At 41.5% G+C, this 20176-nt stretch overlaps 2 protein-coding genes across 4 annotated transcripts in view; one reads left to right on the top strand and one right to left on the bottom strand.

The window, feature by feature from the left end:
• Positions 1–5597, top strand: part of INSYN2A (inhibitory synaptic factor 2A) — a 51254-nt gene extending 45657 nt beyond the window's left edge. Inside the window, exon 4 of the mRNA XM_068140210.1 lies at positions 2007–5597. Within this exon, the coding sequence (XP_067996311.1) occupies positions 2007–2190 (184 nt within the window). The 3' untranslated portion in view covers positions 2191–5597. The remainder of the gene's footprint in view (positions 1–2006) is intronic.
• The window catches only part of DOCK1 (dedicator of cytokinesis 1), a 383983-nt gene that overhangs the window by 249702 nt on the left and 114105 nt on the right, over positions 1–20176 (bottom strand). For all 3 annotated transcript variants that reach the window (XM_068140207.1, XM_068140209.1, XM_068140208.1), the window contains exons 26-27: positions 14117–14244; positions 10218–10313 (exon numbers count right to left, since the gene is read on the bottom strand). In XM_068140207.1, coding sequence (XP_067996308.1) covers positions 10218–10313; positions 14117–14244 — 224 coding nt within the window. The remainder of the gene's footprint in view (positions 1–10217; positions 10314–14116; positions 14245–20176) is intronic.

Below are 20176 nucleotides of genomic sequence, written 5' to 3'. Positions count from 1 at the left end.
GAAGATCATCTACTTCCAAACCCCCTGCCATAGGCAGGGACAACTCCTACTAGACCAGGTTGCTGAAAGCCCCATCAACCCTGGCTTTCAACACTGCCAGTCTTGAAGCTTCTTGCCCACAGCTTCTCTGGACAGCCCGTGCCAGTACCTCAGCCTGCTCATGGTGAAGAATTTCTTCCTAGCATGCAATTTAAATCCAGTCTCTTAAAGTTTGGATCCATTACCCCCTGTCCTGTCACTATACTCATTTATGAAAAGTCCCTCTCCAAGTATCTTTCAAATACTGGAAAGCAGCTCTAAGGTCTCCACAGAGGCTTCTCTTCTCCAGGCTGAACAACCCCAACTCTCTCAGCCTGGCCTCACAGCAGAGGGCTTCCACCCCTCCTAACAATGTCATATCATAGCCTTCTGTGGCCCCACTCCAACAGGTCCATGTCTCTCCTGCACTAAGGACTCCAGAGCTGGTGCCAGCAGTGTAGGTGGGATCTCAGCAGAGTGAAGCAGAGGGGCAGAATTCCCTCCCTCCACCTGCTGCCCACACAAGCTGGGGATCTGCGCAGGACACGGCTGGGTTTGAGCTATGAGTGCACACTGCCAGCCCAGGTCCAGCTTTTCACCCACCAGCATCCCCAATATAAAAAAAAGTGTCCACATTTTCTATAAAGTTAAAAATAAAATAAGCTGTAGTTGATTTTAAAAAATGTGAAAATGACAGAGTGGGAAGAGTTCTGTCTTAACAGAGCAGAACAAACAGGTACATGCTGAGTTTGCAAGCAAAGTGTTTGCACAGAGAAGCTGTTCAGTTACAAAAACCTACCAAATCAGATCACTCACATTTCAGCGTTTCTGATTGTAAATTTTGCAGAATAATTGATTGTCTATCAATATGAATTTCATTTATCCTCTTTCTACTCTCCAGAAGCAGAATATTTTATTTTGATGTAAACAGCTGAAAGCCTGAAGTCTGCTGCAAATGGATTTATGCAGCAGAACAGAACATGGGTTTTGTCACTGGCATTAGAACTAAGATGATTTTTTTCCTCTTGAAGTCTTTAATAGAAATTGATTATCTGCTCAAGTTTCTTTTCAAACAACTTATCTTTTACATCATTATCAAGCAGCTTTTAATAGGGCTTCCCTGCAAAACTAGCATTTTGAAAAGTCAATATGAACTCTGCCAATGCCAGAGCTCAAAGGCCTTTTATTTTTCCTCCTAAACTTGTAAAAAACAAAGACACAAACCATCTGTAAGCTGTGCCAAATTCTGCGCACATTTCCATGCCACTTTAGGTGAGCTCTCAGAGAAGAATCTGTTTCATGCCAAAATTCTCTCACTGTATTACTTAAAGTGTTTTTGTGGTGGGGCACTCTCAATCAACCAACTGCTTTTTGCTAGCTCAACTGCTAACAAGAGCACGTTCCCAAGCTGAAGTTGGAACTTTTCTTGCCTTAACAAGGATGGGTATTAATCAGTAGGCTTGAGGTCTGCTTCTGCAGTAACAAGACACCCAACAGCTGCTTCCTGCACCTCCAAGTCTTCATAGGTATAGATCTAGCACATAGGCGAAATATTAACAATTATCTTCTTGGGTTTGGAATGTCTTTTTACTTCTCAACAACATGGATGTGGGGCAAATATTTACCCACAGAGATGAGGGGGAAAAGCTCTATTTCTAGTTTTCAGTCACTTCATCACAGCACTTGTCCTCAAGCCCTCTCTAAACAAGAGGGATGAATTCGCACAGTTTCTCTCTTTCTCTTTTGCAATGTCTTTGGGTTTTTTTTCCCCTCTTATTACCTCTCCAAGCTTTCATTTTTACTTTGTATTTGAATATTACAAATTAAGCACTTCTGTATTAGTGTCACATGTTGGCTTAATTGAAATCTACCCATGTAATTACAGAATCATAGAAGTGTTTTGGTTGGAAAACACTTCTATGTTCATTGAGTCTAACCATTGTAACAGTAACTAATTGTGGGTTTGTTTTTTTTCTTCCCCTTTTTAGTGTGGAATTGGATTTTAAACAGCAAGAAGATAAACTACAGCCAGTTTTGAGAAAACTTCATCCCATTGAGGAAACTCAGGTTGCACCTTTGCCTTACTCTCAGGAGAGCTACTCCTCCACTCCCAAGCAAAAATCCAAAACTGAATCAAAAAAGCACGGAAGATGGAAACTCTGGTTCCTTTAACCCAAATCCATTACTTGTGGAGTCCAAGGCCTTCTTTGAAAATATATTTGGAGTTCTATCAATCATCTGTGATGGGATCTATGATGAGCGTTCCAGGCCAGCGTAGTGCTGACCATTCTGGTGGTGTTCAGTTCTCACCGTACGTACCAAAAAGGCCTTTGTACCTACGAACGAGTGTCCGGAAGCAAGGCGACAGCCAACGTCTTGCCGACTTTCATTTGCAGTTCACCAATGTGGGATGTAAAACCTGAATTGAGATTTGTACAAAGACGGAAAGTAAGACTTATTTTCCCCCCCTTAGATCTGAAAGAGTCACGTTCTAACCTGTTAAATTGTAGGCTGTCATCCTGTACACAGCTAAGTATCACTCTTCTTTTAAAGCCTTTTGGTTTATCGTCTTTAAACAACAGCGAGGGGAAAAAAGCAAAGCAAGCCTTATGTTTGCAGTGGTCTTCAGTTTTACAGATCCATGTTGATCGGGGAGTGCAGTTTTCAGCACACATATCCTGGACAAAGCACAATTTTTCATGTGGTCCAAGACCATGAATAATCTCCAAGATATGACTCTATGTATATTTGCCTTCATGCGATGTAGACTTCAATGGGCCAACCGCATCTCGACAATGCACCTTCATTTCTAATTTAGCGATGTCCTCATCACCAGACAAATGAGTTGGCTGCTCATCTTCCAGCAGGTGAGCAGCTAGAAACCTCCCAAAGTCAGGATGAGCCTTTAACCACAGCAAGCTGGCAGGGTCAAGGCTATGGGACAATCATCTGTCCTAGATCTCACTTTCAGTCTTTTGGTACCCAAAAGGTCTCAATGCCACATAAAACAAACCAACCAATCCTGCAACCAAAAGCTCTACAGATTGGTAGTATTTGCCCTGATTTAGTATCTTTTTGTAACAGTCTTTGGAGAATCCTATGCTACTGCAGAAGGCACCAGAAAATTTATAGTATGCGCCACACTTTGAAACCCATTTGGAAGGAGCAGTAATTTTAAATGCTCTTTATTTACTAAGCTGCTCAGATGGGTTTCCCAACTTCCTATAATTTATATCACAATTAATTGTACTTGCTAACCAACACACTTAGGGATGAGATGCAAATCATGTTTTTCCTATTTTTTTGTGATTTGTTTCTTTGGGTTTTTTTTTTTAATGGCACAATTTTGCTCTGAATTATAAACAGCACCTTTTTCCTTTCATCATTTGCTACTATCACTAACCCTGCATCCAGAATAATGGTTTATAGAAAGATCTCTCCTACCAGAAGTTGCCAAGGAGCGAGAATACTGGCTTCTTTTTTAAGTGTTTAAAATAATTTGACTCATTAAGTGTCATGAGAAAAATCGGTTTACCAAGACCACATGAGTAAGATACAGATTATTCAGGCTTTAGGTGGAAGTAATGTAATCACTCACAGAGGAGTTTGCACATACTAAAAAAATGTCAAGTGTTTTCGTTTGCACTACTTCTCCCTCTTAGCTCAGCATCAAATCCAAGAAAACCTGAGGAAAACAATGTAGAAATCTCTCCTGAAAGCAAAGTGCAAGACAAGGAAGTTGAAACGGGAACAGAAACACAGAAGATGTCTCTGTGTCCAACTCCAAATTAATTTCAACCTGCTTTAAATGGAAAAAAAAGAAAAAAAAAGATTGCAGGAAACCTTCAAGAGGGCTACAAGTTCTTGTATATAAGCAAACAATACCCTGAAATTGTTTTCTGAAAGCTGAAGGATTAGAAAAGGTGATCCTGGGTACCAGGAAGGAAGTGCAATTGTTTCACATGAAAAAAAGAAAAAGTTGTTTCATGGATTTTATATTGTTTTTAATCCAAACTAGAGAACTGTTTACAAGACAGCCCACCCAAGACACGTTTTAGCAATCCAAATATTTCCAACCAAGAAAATAGATTTTATTTTTCCTAAAGAGAAAGAAGTATCAAATATGGACATCAGAAGAAAATAAATAAATAAATATACAGCTATTCAGTGTTATTTTAACTAGTGCTAATAATGAACTCATCCATGCTAACAGGCCTAGTGTTTGGGGTTTTGTAAGAAAAGTCAATCAAGCATCTCTTGATGTCAATTACAAACGGTTAGAGAGTCACCAAATCAGCAGCTTCTCCCATAAACCTACTCTAAATGTTCTCATGTGCAGGGGCTGACACAAAACCGAACTGTTGTCACGTGTGGGGTCTCTCTCGTCATAGAGCCCAGGATTCTGTAACCATTGAAAACAATAGAAAGAAAGGGGAAAAAAAAAACAAACCAACTCACCAGTGAAACATAAAAGAGCTAAAAGTAGAAGTTCTCACGGCATGGTCTGTACATGTCCAGGCTATTTTCTTAAAGAAGTTGCAAATTTTTAATTTTTTACATTTTTTTAAGACCTGGGAAAGCTAGCATACATCTAGTCCTGCTTTCGAACCCACATCTCGTGTTCCAGCGGTACCATACCCATGTGATTTGTAATAAACTGGTTTTGCCAAGTGTGTAAGAGGCATCATATTGTATTGCATTTAGAATCACTCAGGCTCAGGTTAGATAGATACCAAGAGAAAAACAAAACAAAACCAAAACCCTGATTCTTTAGAGCGTTTTAGTTCGACGTGACTGACAAAGCTACTTTCACCCTAATGTAGAAGATCTTACAAAATGAGGTTATAACGAAGAAAATGCATCTTTACTTTCAGTGTGGCTTTGCTGGGTTCACTCTGACAATACCATGCACCTTTCATACACTACTTTGCTATATGCACTTTCTCCCCCTTATCATGCTTAAAACTACTTTTTAGTCAATAAATACTGCAGCGATTTTATATTACCTGCTATTTTCTGAGTCCGTATATTTTCCATTGAGCAACGGCTACATTCCTTGGTTTAGAACTATTAGGAAATACTATTCATGTGGGTTATCACTTGTTTTCTTAAAGAAAAACAAAAAGGCACTGTAAAAAGAGTTTAAGAAAAACCAGGATAAATTGAAAAAAAAAAAAATCATTATTAAAACTGAAAAAAAACCTCTCCTCATTACAAAGTGTTTGCTTTTTCTTCCTTAGGATGCCAAACCGCCACCTACGCCTTTAATTTCACTCTGTGCTTTAAAGGTTAATCTCTCTTTAGAGATCAAATAGATTCATTTGGCATGAGTACTTTCCAATGGAATATACAGAGGTCACACCGCTTCTTCAGCATCTGTATAGGACCACACACTACGTAATGCCTCTGGAACGTAACTGGATTGCCAGTAAAAATATTACTGCTATTCCAACACAATTCTGTTCTAGTAGAATGACAGAGACTACATTAAACAAATGTTAGTATTATTTTCTCATCCATATACTACAACACCAGCTAATTAAAATAACTGGAATGACAAAAATTTGCTGTTGGTTTGTTTAGGTGAGTTTGTTCCCATACCACTGGTAAGACATAATCCAGATGCATTTGTTGCATTGTGATACTACCAGGGGCTGCATCCAAAGCAGGTCAAGGGAACTGGAGTGCTCTGTCCAGCTCTGGAGACCCCAAAACAAGGAAGGCATGGAACTGTTATAGTGGGTCCAGAGGCGGCCACAAATATGATCAGAGGGCTGGAGCACCTTTGCTGTGAAAACAGGCTGAGTGAGTTGGGGTTGTTCAGTCTGGAGAAGAGAAGGCTCTGGCAAAACCTTAGAGCAGCCTTCTGGTATTTGAAGGTGGACTACAGGAGAGCTGGAGAGGAATTTTTTGCAAAGGCATGGCATGACAGGATGAGAGCTAATAGCTTCAAACTGGAAGAAACTGGATTTAGATTAGACATTAGGAAGCAAATCTTCCCCATGAGAGGGTGAGACACTGGAAGAGGTTGACCAGAGAAGGCTCCAAGCCTGGAAGTGTTCAGCTCCAGGTTGGATGGGACCTTCAGCAACCTGGTCTAGTAGGATTTGGCTTGGTTTGCTTTTGTTTTGGAGTGCTGTGTTTTGTTTTGTCTTCTTTATGAGTTCTGGGGCCAGAAGAAAGTGTGCAGCATCACAATGTTAAAGTCAGCTTGCTACTAACAAACCAAAATTATGGTCAAATCACATTTTATGCTTTCACTTAGAGTCTATTTTATTTATTTTCCTAATTTTTCTTCTTACAATTGGTCTATCTTACTTCAAGGTGAATGTTTTTTGAAGGCAGAAGGTAAAATTGGGATTTTTGTCTAGAAAGTCAAACATTTAAGGAAATTTAAAAGAATCTGCCAAGTCAGGAAAGACTGTTGGGAGAATGTTTCCAGTCTGATCAACATTGGAGAAAAGGTATCTCCTGTAATTTATCATGGTTAGCTGGCAATTTAATGCTTAATAGACAGAAACTTTGCCACAGATGTAAGTTACAGCACTGAAAAATACTGAAGACCAAAAAACAAAACAACATTAGAAGGTTGTACCAAGTACTCTCATATTTAGACTGAGGCATGGTAGGCATCAGGTAAGAGTTACCAAAATCATGTCCTGGATTAAGGGGGAATGTTTGTAAATCCTACAGTGAAGTAACCACATTTAATGAGATGACTGCGCTGTTCCTGCCTTTCCCACAAGGCTGGTCCCTTGCCTTACCCACAAGGTCAAGCTGGTACTGCAATGCATCCATCTTTCACTGCTTTTCTAAAGGCAACTGATCCAGGAACAGTTGTTCAGTATTAATCAAAGCCCTATCCATAGGGTGTAATGTAGAGAAAGTAATTTGAATTATTACATGTTTAACGGTCTCCAATTGCATGTTCTCCTCAAACACTAAATCAGTGGCTCCTGTTGCTGTTACATCAACCCACCTAGCAACCTCATCTTCTCCTGAAGATTTCTGTTCACTCTCATAAGATGTTTAAACATTCCACTTCTGCCACCTGTTCCAAGAGAACTGCATTTTCATTTGACTGCTTAAATTCCTGACAATCACAGAATGACAGAATCATTAAGATTGGAAAAGACCTCCAAGATCATGTCCAACCATTAACCCAACACTACCAACTCCACCATTAAACCATGCCCCTAAGTGTCACATCTGGAAGTTTTTTGAACACTTCCAGGGATGGTGACTTCACCACTTCCCTGGGCGGCCTGTTCACTCTTTCAGTGAACAAATTGTTCCAAATATACAATCTAAACATTTCCTGGGGCAATCTGAGGCCATTTTCTTCCCTGACCACCTAGATCTCTGGCCTCCCAGAAGACACCAGCTCTCACTGATTTACCACACCATCAAAACCAACAAGAGAGACATGCAAACCTCAGATGCAGAAGGATATAAAAATAAGTATCAGTAACATGTAAGTGGAAACAACTTCTACAAGCCAACTCTCTTGGATCTTTACCCCTATAGATCCCAAAGTTCATGCATCCTAAATGCTACAGGAGTTCCAATTAGAATAGAGGTTTACAATAAAGAAGGTGAAGTTAAACAAACTTAACACTGTAAGGGGATTAGACATCTACATCTCTCTATTGCTACCTATGAAAAAAAAAGAAGTCTTCTCTCAAACAAAGACTGTGTCTTCTGCTTGAGCTATTCAAAGCAGCGTCCTCAGAATGAAGCTAACAGCTGTTCAGTCTTTCTGGAGATCTACTTCTTGTCTCCAGGAAAAAAATACCCATTTCTTCATAGTTTTGATTCCAAGAATCTGTGGGAGTTTTTGCAGTATTTACAGTGCATTTAAATTCAGTTTTAGATGGAGATGTCACAGTTAAGTAGTTGTTCAAGGTCAAAACACACACAGCTATCTATAATCAGAGAATCCCCTGTGTTCAACTTCATTTGAAGTTATTGTTACTTAAAGGACTTTAAAGAGGCATAGCTCTTTTTTTTTAGTTCCTTCTACTCATCCTTTAAGAATAATCCTCTAATGGAAGTTCCAGGCAAAATTATACTAGTACTGACCAAAACAAAAACAAACACCAAAACCCCATCATTTCAACTGGATTCTTAGCCAAGAGGGGTCAAGTTATGCTTGCTAATTGTTATCACTTCTGCTTTACTCTTCCTACTTTGCTGACACCATGAAAACGAATTTACTGGTTGAATACAAAAGAATCCTTTCCCCAGACTAAATGAATTTATTAGCTGATTACAGGGGATCCTTTCCTCAGATTAAATGAATTTAATGGTTTATTACAGGAGGATCCTTTCCCCAGATGTCTAGATTTTAAGGCAGGAGTAAGTAATCCATGAAAATACCAGAGTCCTATTAATGCTCATGACATAATTACAGAGTGTGCAGGCAGAGTGATTTCAAGCTGTATTCACGATCACTGTGGATATTTTTAATACAACTGCACTTAATTAAATAGATACAGGAGAAGTTTTCAAATATAATTTGATAAATGCAAAGGAATAATTAACATTTTAAAATACCACTGAAATCATGCTCATCAAAACAATAATTAATTCACATCCTAACCATAACCGAAGAAGTTTCCTGTGTGTCTTACAAGACTACATCTTCTCTGCAACTGGGGGAAGAAAGAAAGTTTAGCTGAGGGAGAGCAGGTTTAGACTGGAACTCAGGAAAAATTCTTTAGTACAAAGGTGAGACTTGGGGACAGATTGCTCAGGGAGGCTGTGGATGCCTCCTCCCTGGGAGTGTTCAAGGCCAGGCTGGACGGGGCCTTGAGCAGCTGAGTCTAGTTGAGAAGTGTCCCTGCCCATGGTGGGGAGGTTGGAGTAGATGATCTCCAAAGTCCCTTCCAACTTAAGCCATTCTATGACACTGTTGAACAGAAACTAAAGATATTTATGCTGCATATTGTTAATAATGTGTGTAGTAACACACAGATGTAACAACATATAAACTGTTATTACATCACAGCACTAGAATATTCTGTAACAATCTCTATACAAAACTATTTCATGCTCCAACAATGGATCTGATGATCCATGATCACTTTCTTACAACAAAAAATCCTACCAAATCAAAGCAATTAAATGACTCTTTCAAGTCAAAGTAATAAAAATGGAAGAGAAGAAAAATGTTAGTGGATGATGCACTAAAGACAAAACTGGAAGTGCCAACACAGACATCACCATACATCAAGTAAATGGGACAGCAGGAGCCAAGTAAGATGCCCCAAGGACAGAAACCTCCTAACAAGTCAAAAATCCATGTGTCCAATTACACAGAGAAATTAAATTAGAAGAAAGGAGATTAACAAAATTAAGACTGAGATATGACTGCCAAAGAAATACTTAAAGGGAAAAAAATAAATCAGGGTATCAAACCAAACTGAACTAAATCTATGTAGAACAGGACAGCTACTCAGACAAGAAATCTGGTCCACACTGACCTGTTTCTCATATATTCATTGTCAAATACAGACATCTAAGAGAAAACATAATGTGAAAGCACAACACAGTGAGACTCCAAAAATCACACAAAGATCTATCCCCATTTTAGGTGTCAATTGACCTCACTTCTTTCATTATTTCGACCAACAGTAATGATGAAGTCAAAGAATTTCAATGTCAGGCTTTAGAATCACAGTGCTATGCCCCCAAAGCAGGGCCACCTGCACCTAGTACTTCAGTGTTTCCTCTTGATTGTTAACAAGAAATAATTTGGGGCTTTGTTGTATTCCTCAATCATTCCAACACTGCCATTACCTTGCTTTTCTCAGGTGTAGTCAAAAAGGCAAGTAAATGCTTGTAGAGTTCCTAAGGCAGTGACAAATGTTCAAGTCATTCATTTCCACACTTTTCAGCCAGCTAAGCCCAACACCTGCCTCATTTTGGTTACCACAAACATCTACAACCTGGCCAATCACTTGGCTGCCACCTTTTTCTTTATATATATCTTTTCCTCCCCCTCTGCAAACCACAAAAACAACCCCCAAAACCAACAACCCAACCAACCTACAAGCGACTGCTTCACAGCTTACTGAACGCAAAGACAGCTACAGGAGGTTTTGATTGCTTTGGGTCACTGGGGATTTAAATTCTATTACAGTCAGGTTCAAAAAGATGTGACAGAGATATTTAAGTTCACATCAAGTGACACTTACGATGAGCTCCGAATCACGTCCCATGGAAATGACGGTTCTGTTTACTGTCCTCAGTAGCTTCTCCATGATTATCTGGACATGGCGTTGGGTTGGCCCCTAAGGAACAAGAATAAATTAATGGCAACTAGGTACAGCCACCAACAAAACTGAACTCTTCATGCTTGCCCACAAATCAGCCTGCCTTGTCGAAGTTAAATAACACATGACTCACTGCTGTTGATCAAAAGCAGAAATTAAGTCTCCTATTTTAACACACACACCAGGCAAAGACTTTTTTATTAATACATGTTACTGAATTAAATTAAGATGTCCTCTCACAATTCTTTAAATGAAAAGTGAGTTCCTGGAAATAGAGCACAGCCTAAGAAATTTAATCACCTAATGATGTCATTTTCCTAAAGTCATTTTTTTTCAATATCAAAAGCACACAGGCATTAATCAGTGGTGGCTTAAAACTAAAATAATTTAGACTAGAGATAGGGAAGAAATATGTTACAATGTGGGTGGTGAAACATTGGCCCACGTTGCCCACAGATGTCCCATTCCTGGAAACACTCCAGGTCAGGTTGTTTGGGGCTCTAAGCAACCTGCCCTAATTGCAGACGTCCCTGTTGACTGCAGGAGTGTTTGGACTAGATGACTTTTAAGGGCCCCCTTCAACCCAAAACATTCTACAACTCTATGATTATCACTGGACTATGTATAATTAGCAAGGCAGACTTACATATATGAATAATTTATTTGCATACTTGAAGAACATTCTATCAGTACATAAAAACATAGACACTGCTCCAGGAGGTAATTTTCACCCTGCTAAAGACACACCTATCTTTGGGATCAAAATTACGGTTGGTACAAAGAGTATCTGCACAGAAGACTGAATCCATCTCAAAATTCTGTTCCTCTCTGTCCTTGAGGTAGTTGCTCCTGCCCTTCTACTCTGCCCTGGAGATCTGTGTACAGTTCTGGGCTCCTCAGTTCAAGAGAGACAAGGAACTACTAGGGAGCCCCGCAGAGTATAGAAGATAGAGATATTCCAGTCCTCTCTGTGAGATGGAAAGACTGAGACACCTGAGGCCTGGAGAAAAGCAGTCTGAGAGGGGATCTGCTCAATGCTTGTATCTAAAAGGTGGGAGTCAGGAGGATGGGTTCAGACTCTTGTCATTGGTGTCCAGTGATACAACAAGGGGCACAAAGTGGAACAGAGGAGGTTCCACCTAAACAAAAGGAAAAATTTATTTCCTTTGAGGATGCCAGAGGTTATGGAGTCACCCTCTCTGGAGAGATTCCAAACCCACCTGGACATTGTGATCATGGGAAACCTGCTCTAAGTGACCCCGCTTTAGCAGGTGGTTTGAACCAGATAACCCCCAGAGGTCCCTTCCAGACCCCATGATGCTGGGATTCTGTAATTCCCCTGCTCCACCAGCAAACAGATGTCTGCTTTCTGCAGCTGCTAACCAAAAGCAGTTCATAGCAGCTCTCAGCTCCTGTAGTCCTGCTCCAGCTGGGCTCAGACCAGGATATGATGGACCTGCAAGTGAGGGCTACCAAGGGGAGAAATGCAGCCAGCAGAATGACAGAAAGCAGCCAATCTATCAGAACTAGAATTCCATGGGTTTGGGGTGTTTTCTTTGTTTTTTTAAACCAACCCACTCTGAAGCAGTCACACACAACCACTTTCAAAAACCAAAATCAGAACAACCCCCAGCTACAGTGAAATAAGATACACCTACGATGCGAGTACCTGACGCCTGAAGTCTTTTCCAGCTAAATTAGTATAGAGTCTGCATAAGACTGAAGGCTCAGGCAAAAGCCTCACCAGCTCAAACTTCTTTAAAAAAAGCATCTAATCACTGCAGCTCTCCAGCAAAGCACCAATATCCACATATTTGTGTGAACTACAGGGAAGACAGAAAGGGACTATTATGCAAGGTACACATCTGTGTAGCAGCCCAGGGCTCTGCACAGGTTCTCACACAACTCCTTCATACCTTCACATTCTGAATGCGTGAGACAGCTGTACTAGTTACAATATTCCTGCAGAAGCCACCATTTGCCAGCTAAGGCTCTCTCTTCCTGAGGTGGAAAATTCAACTGTCTGTCTTTAAATGTCATTTCAGAAAGCTAAGCCAGTTTTCTGTGTTGACAAAAGTGTGTGGTTTTAAATATATATATATATACACACACACACATTATTATTAGATAGTGAAGGGCACCAAAGCTGCAAGAAGTCCTGCGAGAAGCAGCTAAGGGAGTTGGGGTTGTTTAGCCTGAAGAATAGGAGGCTCAGGGGAGACCCTCTCACTCTCTAGAGTTCCCTGAAAGGATGTTGGAGTGAGGTGGGGGACTGTCTCTTTGTCCTAGTAATGACCAATAGAACAAGAGGAAATGGCTTCAGATTGCACCAAGGCAGGTTTAGGCTGGATACTGGAAGAAGCTTCTTGACTGAAAGGGTTCTCAAACACTGGACCAGGCTGCCCAGGTGGTTGAATCCCCATCCTTGGAGGCCTTTTTAAAGGGACAGAGTGCTGAAGTACATGGTTTAGCACCAGCCTTGGTAGAAAATGGTTGGACTTGATGATCTTAAAGGTCTTTCTAACCACACCAATTCTATGATAAATTATTATAAGTATTATGATATATTATGTATTTATACATATATCTCTGTGTGTATGCCTGCACATATGATAAATTATTATAAGTATTATGATATATTATGTATTTATACATATACCTCTGTGTGTATGCCTGCACATACCTTTGCAAGCGGCCACAGCAGGCCAGTATTAGTACAAATCCAACATGTTTCCCAAAAAACTCCTGAACAATAAGTTAAAAATGAAAGTTTTCCACCTGGCAGAGGCAAGACATGATGTAAGAGAATGGCTGAACTCCTAAAACAATATCTGTGTTCTCTACTATCTAACTAATGCCTGGAGAAGTGTTATAAAAGCCCCATACTGAATGTTTCATAGTTTCATTCAGGGTTGGAAGGGACCACAAGGATCATCTAGTTCCAACCCCCCTGCCATGGGCAGGGACACCCCACACTAGATCAGGCTGGACAGAGCCTCATCCAGCCTGCTCTTAAACACCCCCAGGGACGGGGCCTCGACCACCTCCCTGGACAACCCATTCCAGGGTTTCACCACTCTCATGGTGAAGAACCTCCTCCTCACATCTAGCCTGAATCTCCCCACCTCCAGCTTCATTCCATTCCCCCTAGTCCTATCACTACCTGAGATCCTGAGAAGTCCTTCCCCAGCCTTCCTGTAGGCCCCTTTCAGATACTGGAAGGCCACAATTAGGTCACCTGGGAGCCTTCTCTTCTGCAGACTGAACAGCCCCAACTCCTTCAGTCTGTCCTCATAGGAGAGGTGCTCCAGCCCTCTGCTCATCCTTGTGGCCCTTCTCTGGACACGTTCCAGCACCTCCAGATCCCTCTTGTACTAGGGGCTCCAGAACTGGATGCAGTACTCCAGGTGGGCTCTCCCCAGAGCTGAGTAGAGAGGGAGGATCACCTCCCTGGACCTGCTAGCCACACTTCTCCTGATGAAGCCCAGGATCTGATTGGCTTTGCGGGCTGCAAGTGCACACTGAGAGCTCATGTTGAGCTTTTTGTCCACCAGCACCCCCAAGTCTCTCTCTTCAGGGCTACTTTCCAGCCAGTCACTGCCCAGCCTGTATTTGTGCCTCAGAACCAGTGAGATGTTCTGAGATGATCTGAGCACATATCATCTCCTCTTCTCTGGATATCTAAAAAGAAGACTTGAGACAGGTTCAAGAAAAGCAATAAAGAAAAAAAAAATAATCTAAGCCATCAGAAGCTATGCATTTAATTCATTTGACTAAAACATATATTTTAAGTGCTAGTAAAAGAACCATAAAGTACTAACCACATCTTTCTTGTAAAGCACCTCCAGGATGTTACTCAGCAACTGGCAACAAGCCTCCAAATCTTCTTGCCTTTCCAAGTGATACTTCAGCTGATCTGTCATTGTTGGCAGCAAGATCTCCCTGCAGTCTGCACACAAAACACAAGGTTACACACACAGCTTTAGATATCTTCATAGCTCTGTCCAAACAGCCAGTTTCCTTCAGTGCTTACACAAGATTAAACAAAACAAAAATACAGGAAAAAAAAGAAAGCATCCAGATTGCCACTCACTTGCTTTTCAACCAAAGCCATAACAACTTGACAAATTTGTAAGGGAAAATGAAGGGTTAAGAATGGGCAAGCACCACCCTCCTACCAGTTTGAAGAACTTCAGCGGTCTCACTGATGTCCATTGCCTCTACTTAAAAACCTTGATTATCTGGACCTAGCCAGTACCATCATACAGCACTACACAAAGCATTATGAAGAAAAGCAGCTTCAAACTTAACTGGCTGAATGTCGACAAGGTGTACTCAGCTCCTTAACCTTACCTGTACTGGTTACCAATGGAGCACAGCCTAACCATACAAACATGATCGAAGGAAATGTATGATGCTCTTCAGACTAATGCTCAGCTGCATGACATAGTCTTTTGTAGCTCAGAAAATGCTGCTGAAATACTTTGTTCTGGTATTCAGAGAGGTGGTAGATGCCTCATCCCTGGAAACATTCCAAGTCAGGTTGGATAGGTCTCTGAGCAAACTGATCTAGTTGCAGACATCCCTGCTGACTGCAAGGGGATTGGACTACAAGACATTTAAAAACTCCCTTCCAACTCAGAACTTTCTGTGATTCTAGTTGCCTGCACAAGGCAAGTACAGGACTTGATAGAGATAGGGAAGAGAAGGAAAATGGATGTTGTGCAAAGTAATGGAGCTCAACATTTTGGCATAAATCAACAATGTAAGGACAAATAAAGCAAAGACTGGTACTTGTAACACATAGGTAACACTGGGGCACTTATCAACCTGATTAATGCATAACCTGCAAATTGTCTTGAACAAAAGGAGACCAGGCTCCCTCCAACCTGGTGTTGAACAATTCCAGGCTTGGAGCCTTCTCTGGGCAACCTCTTCCAGTGTCTCACCCCCTCATGGGGAAGATTTGCTTCCTAATGTCTAATCTAAATCTAGTTTCTTCCAGTTTGAAGCTATTAGCCCTCATCCTGTCACTCCATGCCTCGCAAAATATCCCTCTCCAGCTCTCCTGTAGTCTACCTTCAAATGCTGGAAGGCTGCTTTAAGGTTTTGCCAGAGCCTTCTCTTCTCCAGACTGAACAACCCCAACTCACTCAGTCTGTCTTCACAGCAGAGGTGCTCCAGCCCTCTGATCATATTTGTGGCCTCCTCTGGACCTGCACTAACAGTTCCACGATGTTCCTCTGCTGGGGGCTCCAGAGCATAACCCTAATAATTACCATCAAGAAGTTTTCCTGACAGTTGGAATCACACATACAGTCCCTCAAAGAAGTTGCCCTTGTACTGTAAAATCTACCTGGCCAACAACCTCTGAAAATATGACTGAAGAATTCACTTAGTAAAAAGCTACACTGGCTGGTGGCCTATGAGATCTAAATTATACAGTACCTGGGAAAATATGGATGAAGCTCATGACAGCCACACAAAAGATATAAAACACTGACTTTTTTTTATTGTTATTACCCAAATTGCTTGGACTCAAAGGCATCTGGATGAGTCACAAGGGGGAGGCTTTATGACAGTCCTTAATGGCTGTATCATTGCTTTGAGATTATTTTCACACAAAAGCTGAATTCCCTGGAACATTCAGAAATGCTCCTGAGCACTCAATTATGTCTTTATTTAAGAGGATTTAAATAGTTCTAGACCAGTAAGCATTACCAGCCTGAAAGCAAGAGGACAAATGACATACAGACCACAAAAAAAGGCACAAGACTAACAAATGAAAACTGGAGATTCACCTCAGGTAGCAGGGGGTGACTCCATATGGCAACATGAAAGCCTTTAGGGTTATAGCTAACACATTCCTGAGAAGCCAAGAAATCAGCAGTTCAGTCACAGAATCATAGAATTGTTTTGGTTGGAAAACACCTCTAAGATGGAGTCCAGCCATCAACCTAACACCATTGTAGCCATTAAACCATGTCCTTAAGAGCCATGTCCACAGGTCTCTTCAACACCTCCAGGGACAGTGACTCCACCACCGCCCTGGGCAGCCTGTTCCAATGCCTGTAAAGAATGCAGTACAGAATTTTTTTCCTAATACTCAAACTAAACCTCTCTGGCACACTTTCAGGCCATTTCCTCTTCAAAGTCTCCTCCTGATAGCAGTAGCATGCTACCCAACAGGAGAAGCTCCTTCTGCAAACAAACATTACCTTTATTGATACACATTTGGTCGGTCCTTTTGCAGTAGATGTAACAGGCACCCAGAGGCAGTCAGGATAGGCAGAAGTTAAAAGAATAAGCAAGTTGGTGCTGAGAAGCTAAAGCACATACCATCAGCTCAAAGGATGGAATATCTGCATGATCAAGGTCACCCTAGCTTTGATTCACCAGAATGAAGTATTTTTACTGGCTTCATCTTTCACTGAAGAGACCTCCAGAGACAAAATATGCAATTCCACCCTTGACCATACCTAGTGATTCCCATCAGCATTTAGCAGAAGCTGCACCCCAGGTGCTGAGGTGTCCATACTATAGAATATACCACTGTAACCCATCTGCACTGCCTGGGCCCCAGGCAGGTGCCAAGTTCCAAATGTCTCCGTAGGTGAAACAGGCTGAGCTGACAGTTTGCTGGTTACAAGGATGGGATGGACAAGTGCTAAAACATGCACTCCTTGTACTAGAGAAAGCTGACAGCTAGGAGGCAAGCAGCGCCAAAGAACAGTCAATACATGCCCAGGGCACTGTGTTTTGGCTTGCAGTGGAAAAACTGGCACAGGCATTAAAAACTCAGAGCCAAGGACATGGTGAGTCTCAGGGATAAAGTCTGGGCTGCAGATGACTTTTTGCTACGACAAAAGAGAAGGAATTGGGATGGATGAGATGACAATGGAATGGTAAAAAAGTAGAAATGGGTAGACTGAGATTGGATGTTAGGAAGTTCTTCACCATGAGGGTGGTGAGATGATGGAACAGGTTGCAGAAGCCCCATCCCTGGAGGTTAAGGCCAGGCTGGATGTGGCTCTGAGCAGCCTGATCTAGTGTGAGGTGCCCCTGGGGTTGAAACTGGATGATCCTTGAGGTCCTTTCCAACCCTAACAATTCTATGATTCATAGGGAAACACTCTCTGTGCAAACTCTGCCACAAGCAGAGTCAGTGCTCTAAGATTCAACTGCAATGGCTTGAACTATTCTCTGCATCTGCTTCAGGACTCAGGTCATCAGTGATCAAGCCTTCAGCATCCTACAGAACAGGAAAAAGGTGAAGCAGTACCCTCCAGAAACTCATCCTTGTGGCAAAATGCATGGTGCCAAGGTTGGAAATCCTGCTCTCAAACTGCACAATAGGGAGAACTAAGCGTCATTGACACCTGTAGTGAGGGGGTAGTTGGTCTCTTCTGCCTAGTATCAGGCAATCAGACAAAAGGGAATGGCCTGACCTTGTGCCAGAGAGGTTTAGGTTGGATATTAGGAAAACATTCTTTGCTGAAAGACTGATGATGCACTGGAACAGGCTGCCCAGGGAGGCTTAAGAGTCACCATCCCTGGAGATATTCAAGAAACATGCAGACATGGTACTTCGGCATATGGTTTAATGGCCATGGCGGTCTTAGGTTAAAGGTTGGACTTGATTTTTAAAGGTCTCTTCCAACTGAAACAATTCCATGACATAAAAAAATTATCAAGATAGAACAGGTTTAATGCATCATAGAGAGCACTCCAGCTGAAGGAGATGCTAGAGAGGAATTGAAACAGCACAAGTGGGCTCTCACTCAAAGAAAACGTCTTTGCAGAGTTACTTTCTTAAATATAGAGGTTTTCCTATGTAAATGCTACTTGGTCATTTAACCTCCAGCTTCATAACTCAGAAAGGAGAAAAATCATGGGGCCCTTGTTGAAATTTTTGCCCCAGTAAGCAAGACTTTAGACCCTGCAATGAGTTTACCTAGGGAAATACACCTAGCCATGACTTTATCACATTACTTACTTCAGATAGCAGAGAAATGGATTACAGAAGATTTAAATCTTACAATAAAGAAACACCTTCATCATAAGTTCCCAGAATTTGTTTGCAGCTCGATTATCCTAGATCTATACAGGTAGTAAAAGCAATAGGAGGTGGTGATCTCTGCAAGACAAATTAGCTGAACAAAATTGACCTCACTGAAGGAGCTCATTTACCAGGATGCTCATTAAATGATCTAAAGCTATTTATATGAAAATGAAGTCTCCAAGCTGCCCCAACAGGCTAGACAATGATATATGTGCATTTAAAGGCATTGTCTGGTGTTACATATTTCAAATGCATAGCCTTAGATTAAAATGAAAAAGAGAACACCACTACCCTAAATAGAGAAAAGAAATTATGGGTGAAGATCCAGCCATTGCATGGAGAAGGTTTCCTGGTACTGACCCCCCACATATTGCAGATAACCACCATTTTACATCCACTTCAAACTTCTACCTCTGGATTGCTCCAGCCCTTGACCACTCACTAGGCATGCCAGGAGAAAAATCCCTTCCTTACCCAAGTAAGGACAGGAATTGCCAGATGGATGCAGAAAAATTAGTTATACAGAAAATCAACTACTAGTTCCCCATATGATTTTCAATGCAATAAGTGGTCTAGTTCAGCCCAGTCTGTCTACCCCAGAGGCATGCTTTATGATTGCAGCTTGTGTTTCAGCTTTTCACAGAATCATTTTGTTTGTTAAGATCAATGAGTCCAACCATTCTCTAACTCTACCAAGGCTGGTGCTAAACCTTGTCCCCAGCACCACATCTCTGTTTCTTTAAAAAGACCTCCAGGGATGGGGATTCAACCACCTCCTTGGGCAGCCTGTTCCAGTGTTTGAGAACCCTTTCAGTGAAGAATTTTCTTCTAATATTCAACCTAAACCTCCCCTGGTGCAACCTGAAGCCGTTTCTTCTCACCATCACTTGTTGCAAGGGATAAGAGACCAACACCCACCTCTCTAAAACCTCCTTTCAGGTAGCTGTAAAGAGCAGTAACTTTGCTCAGTTTGTTACCTTTGGTTTTGACTAACATGGGGAAAAAAAGAGTAGATTTAAGAAACCCCCCCACAAAAGAATGGTGTAACACAGCCCTTCCACCAAATACAGGTGAGAACAAGAACACTGATGCCCAGAGGGCTAAGAAGTCTAGCAAAGACATGAGCACACCTTTGCACAGCCTGCAAGGTGAATCAATCTTTAATAACGTACAAAGGCCCCTAATTAGAAGTTTGAAAATGTTCCATGTCCCTGTTAAGCTCCACTCACAGAGAATGGTCAAAGATCAATTTAATATCTGCAGGCATGTAGAAGGTGAAAATTGCAGCTCTGTCACCTTTGAGTTCAGATTGTCTGAAGTATGCTCTGATCAATAGGGAAGGTATTCTAGTTGAATTTCTGGGAAAGGAGAAACTAATTGATTTGTCATAGCACTTCATTTGGAATTACACAACCTAGACAAAAGACTTAGTTCCCTTGGGCAGACTTGACAAGGCTCCTCAGTTACCACCTCACAGGCTCTCTAACTTCCTCAGCATCAACTGGTGAACATCTGCTGTTTGTTTTGTAGCTGTGGCAGGTTACAAACATGGGAGAGTAGAACAAATCATCAAGGTGTTCTGAGTACTTGATAAACAGATTCAAATCCTTCCCTGGCTTTTAAAAACAAATAGTCAAGCTCCACTGAAAAAAAAAAGCACCCACACCCCAGAGAACCACACAAGCACCAACACTGGGGAATCTTTCTAAAGATTCTCTGGCCCCCCAATTTCCCATGGAGCTTTCATGTCAGGAAAGAGACACCACTATAGAGCTTATACTCAAATAGGCTGAAAAATAAATACTGCCAACACCCAGAA

Source organism: Melanerpes formicivorus, unplaced genomic scaffold (assembly GCF_026170545.1).
Source record: "Melanerpes formicivorus ecotype bairdi unplaced genomic scaffold, bMelFor1.0.p_v2 SCAF_6, whole genome shotgun sequence".
NCBI lineage: Eukaryota > Metazoa > Chordata > Aves > Piciformes > Picidae > Melanerpes > Melanerpes formicivorus.
The sequence above is the reverse complement of the archived record's forward strand: the minus strand, read 5'-3'. Positions and strand labels throughout refer to the sequence as shown.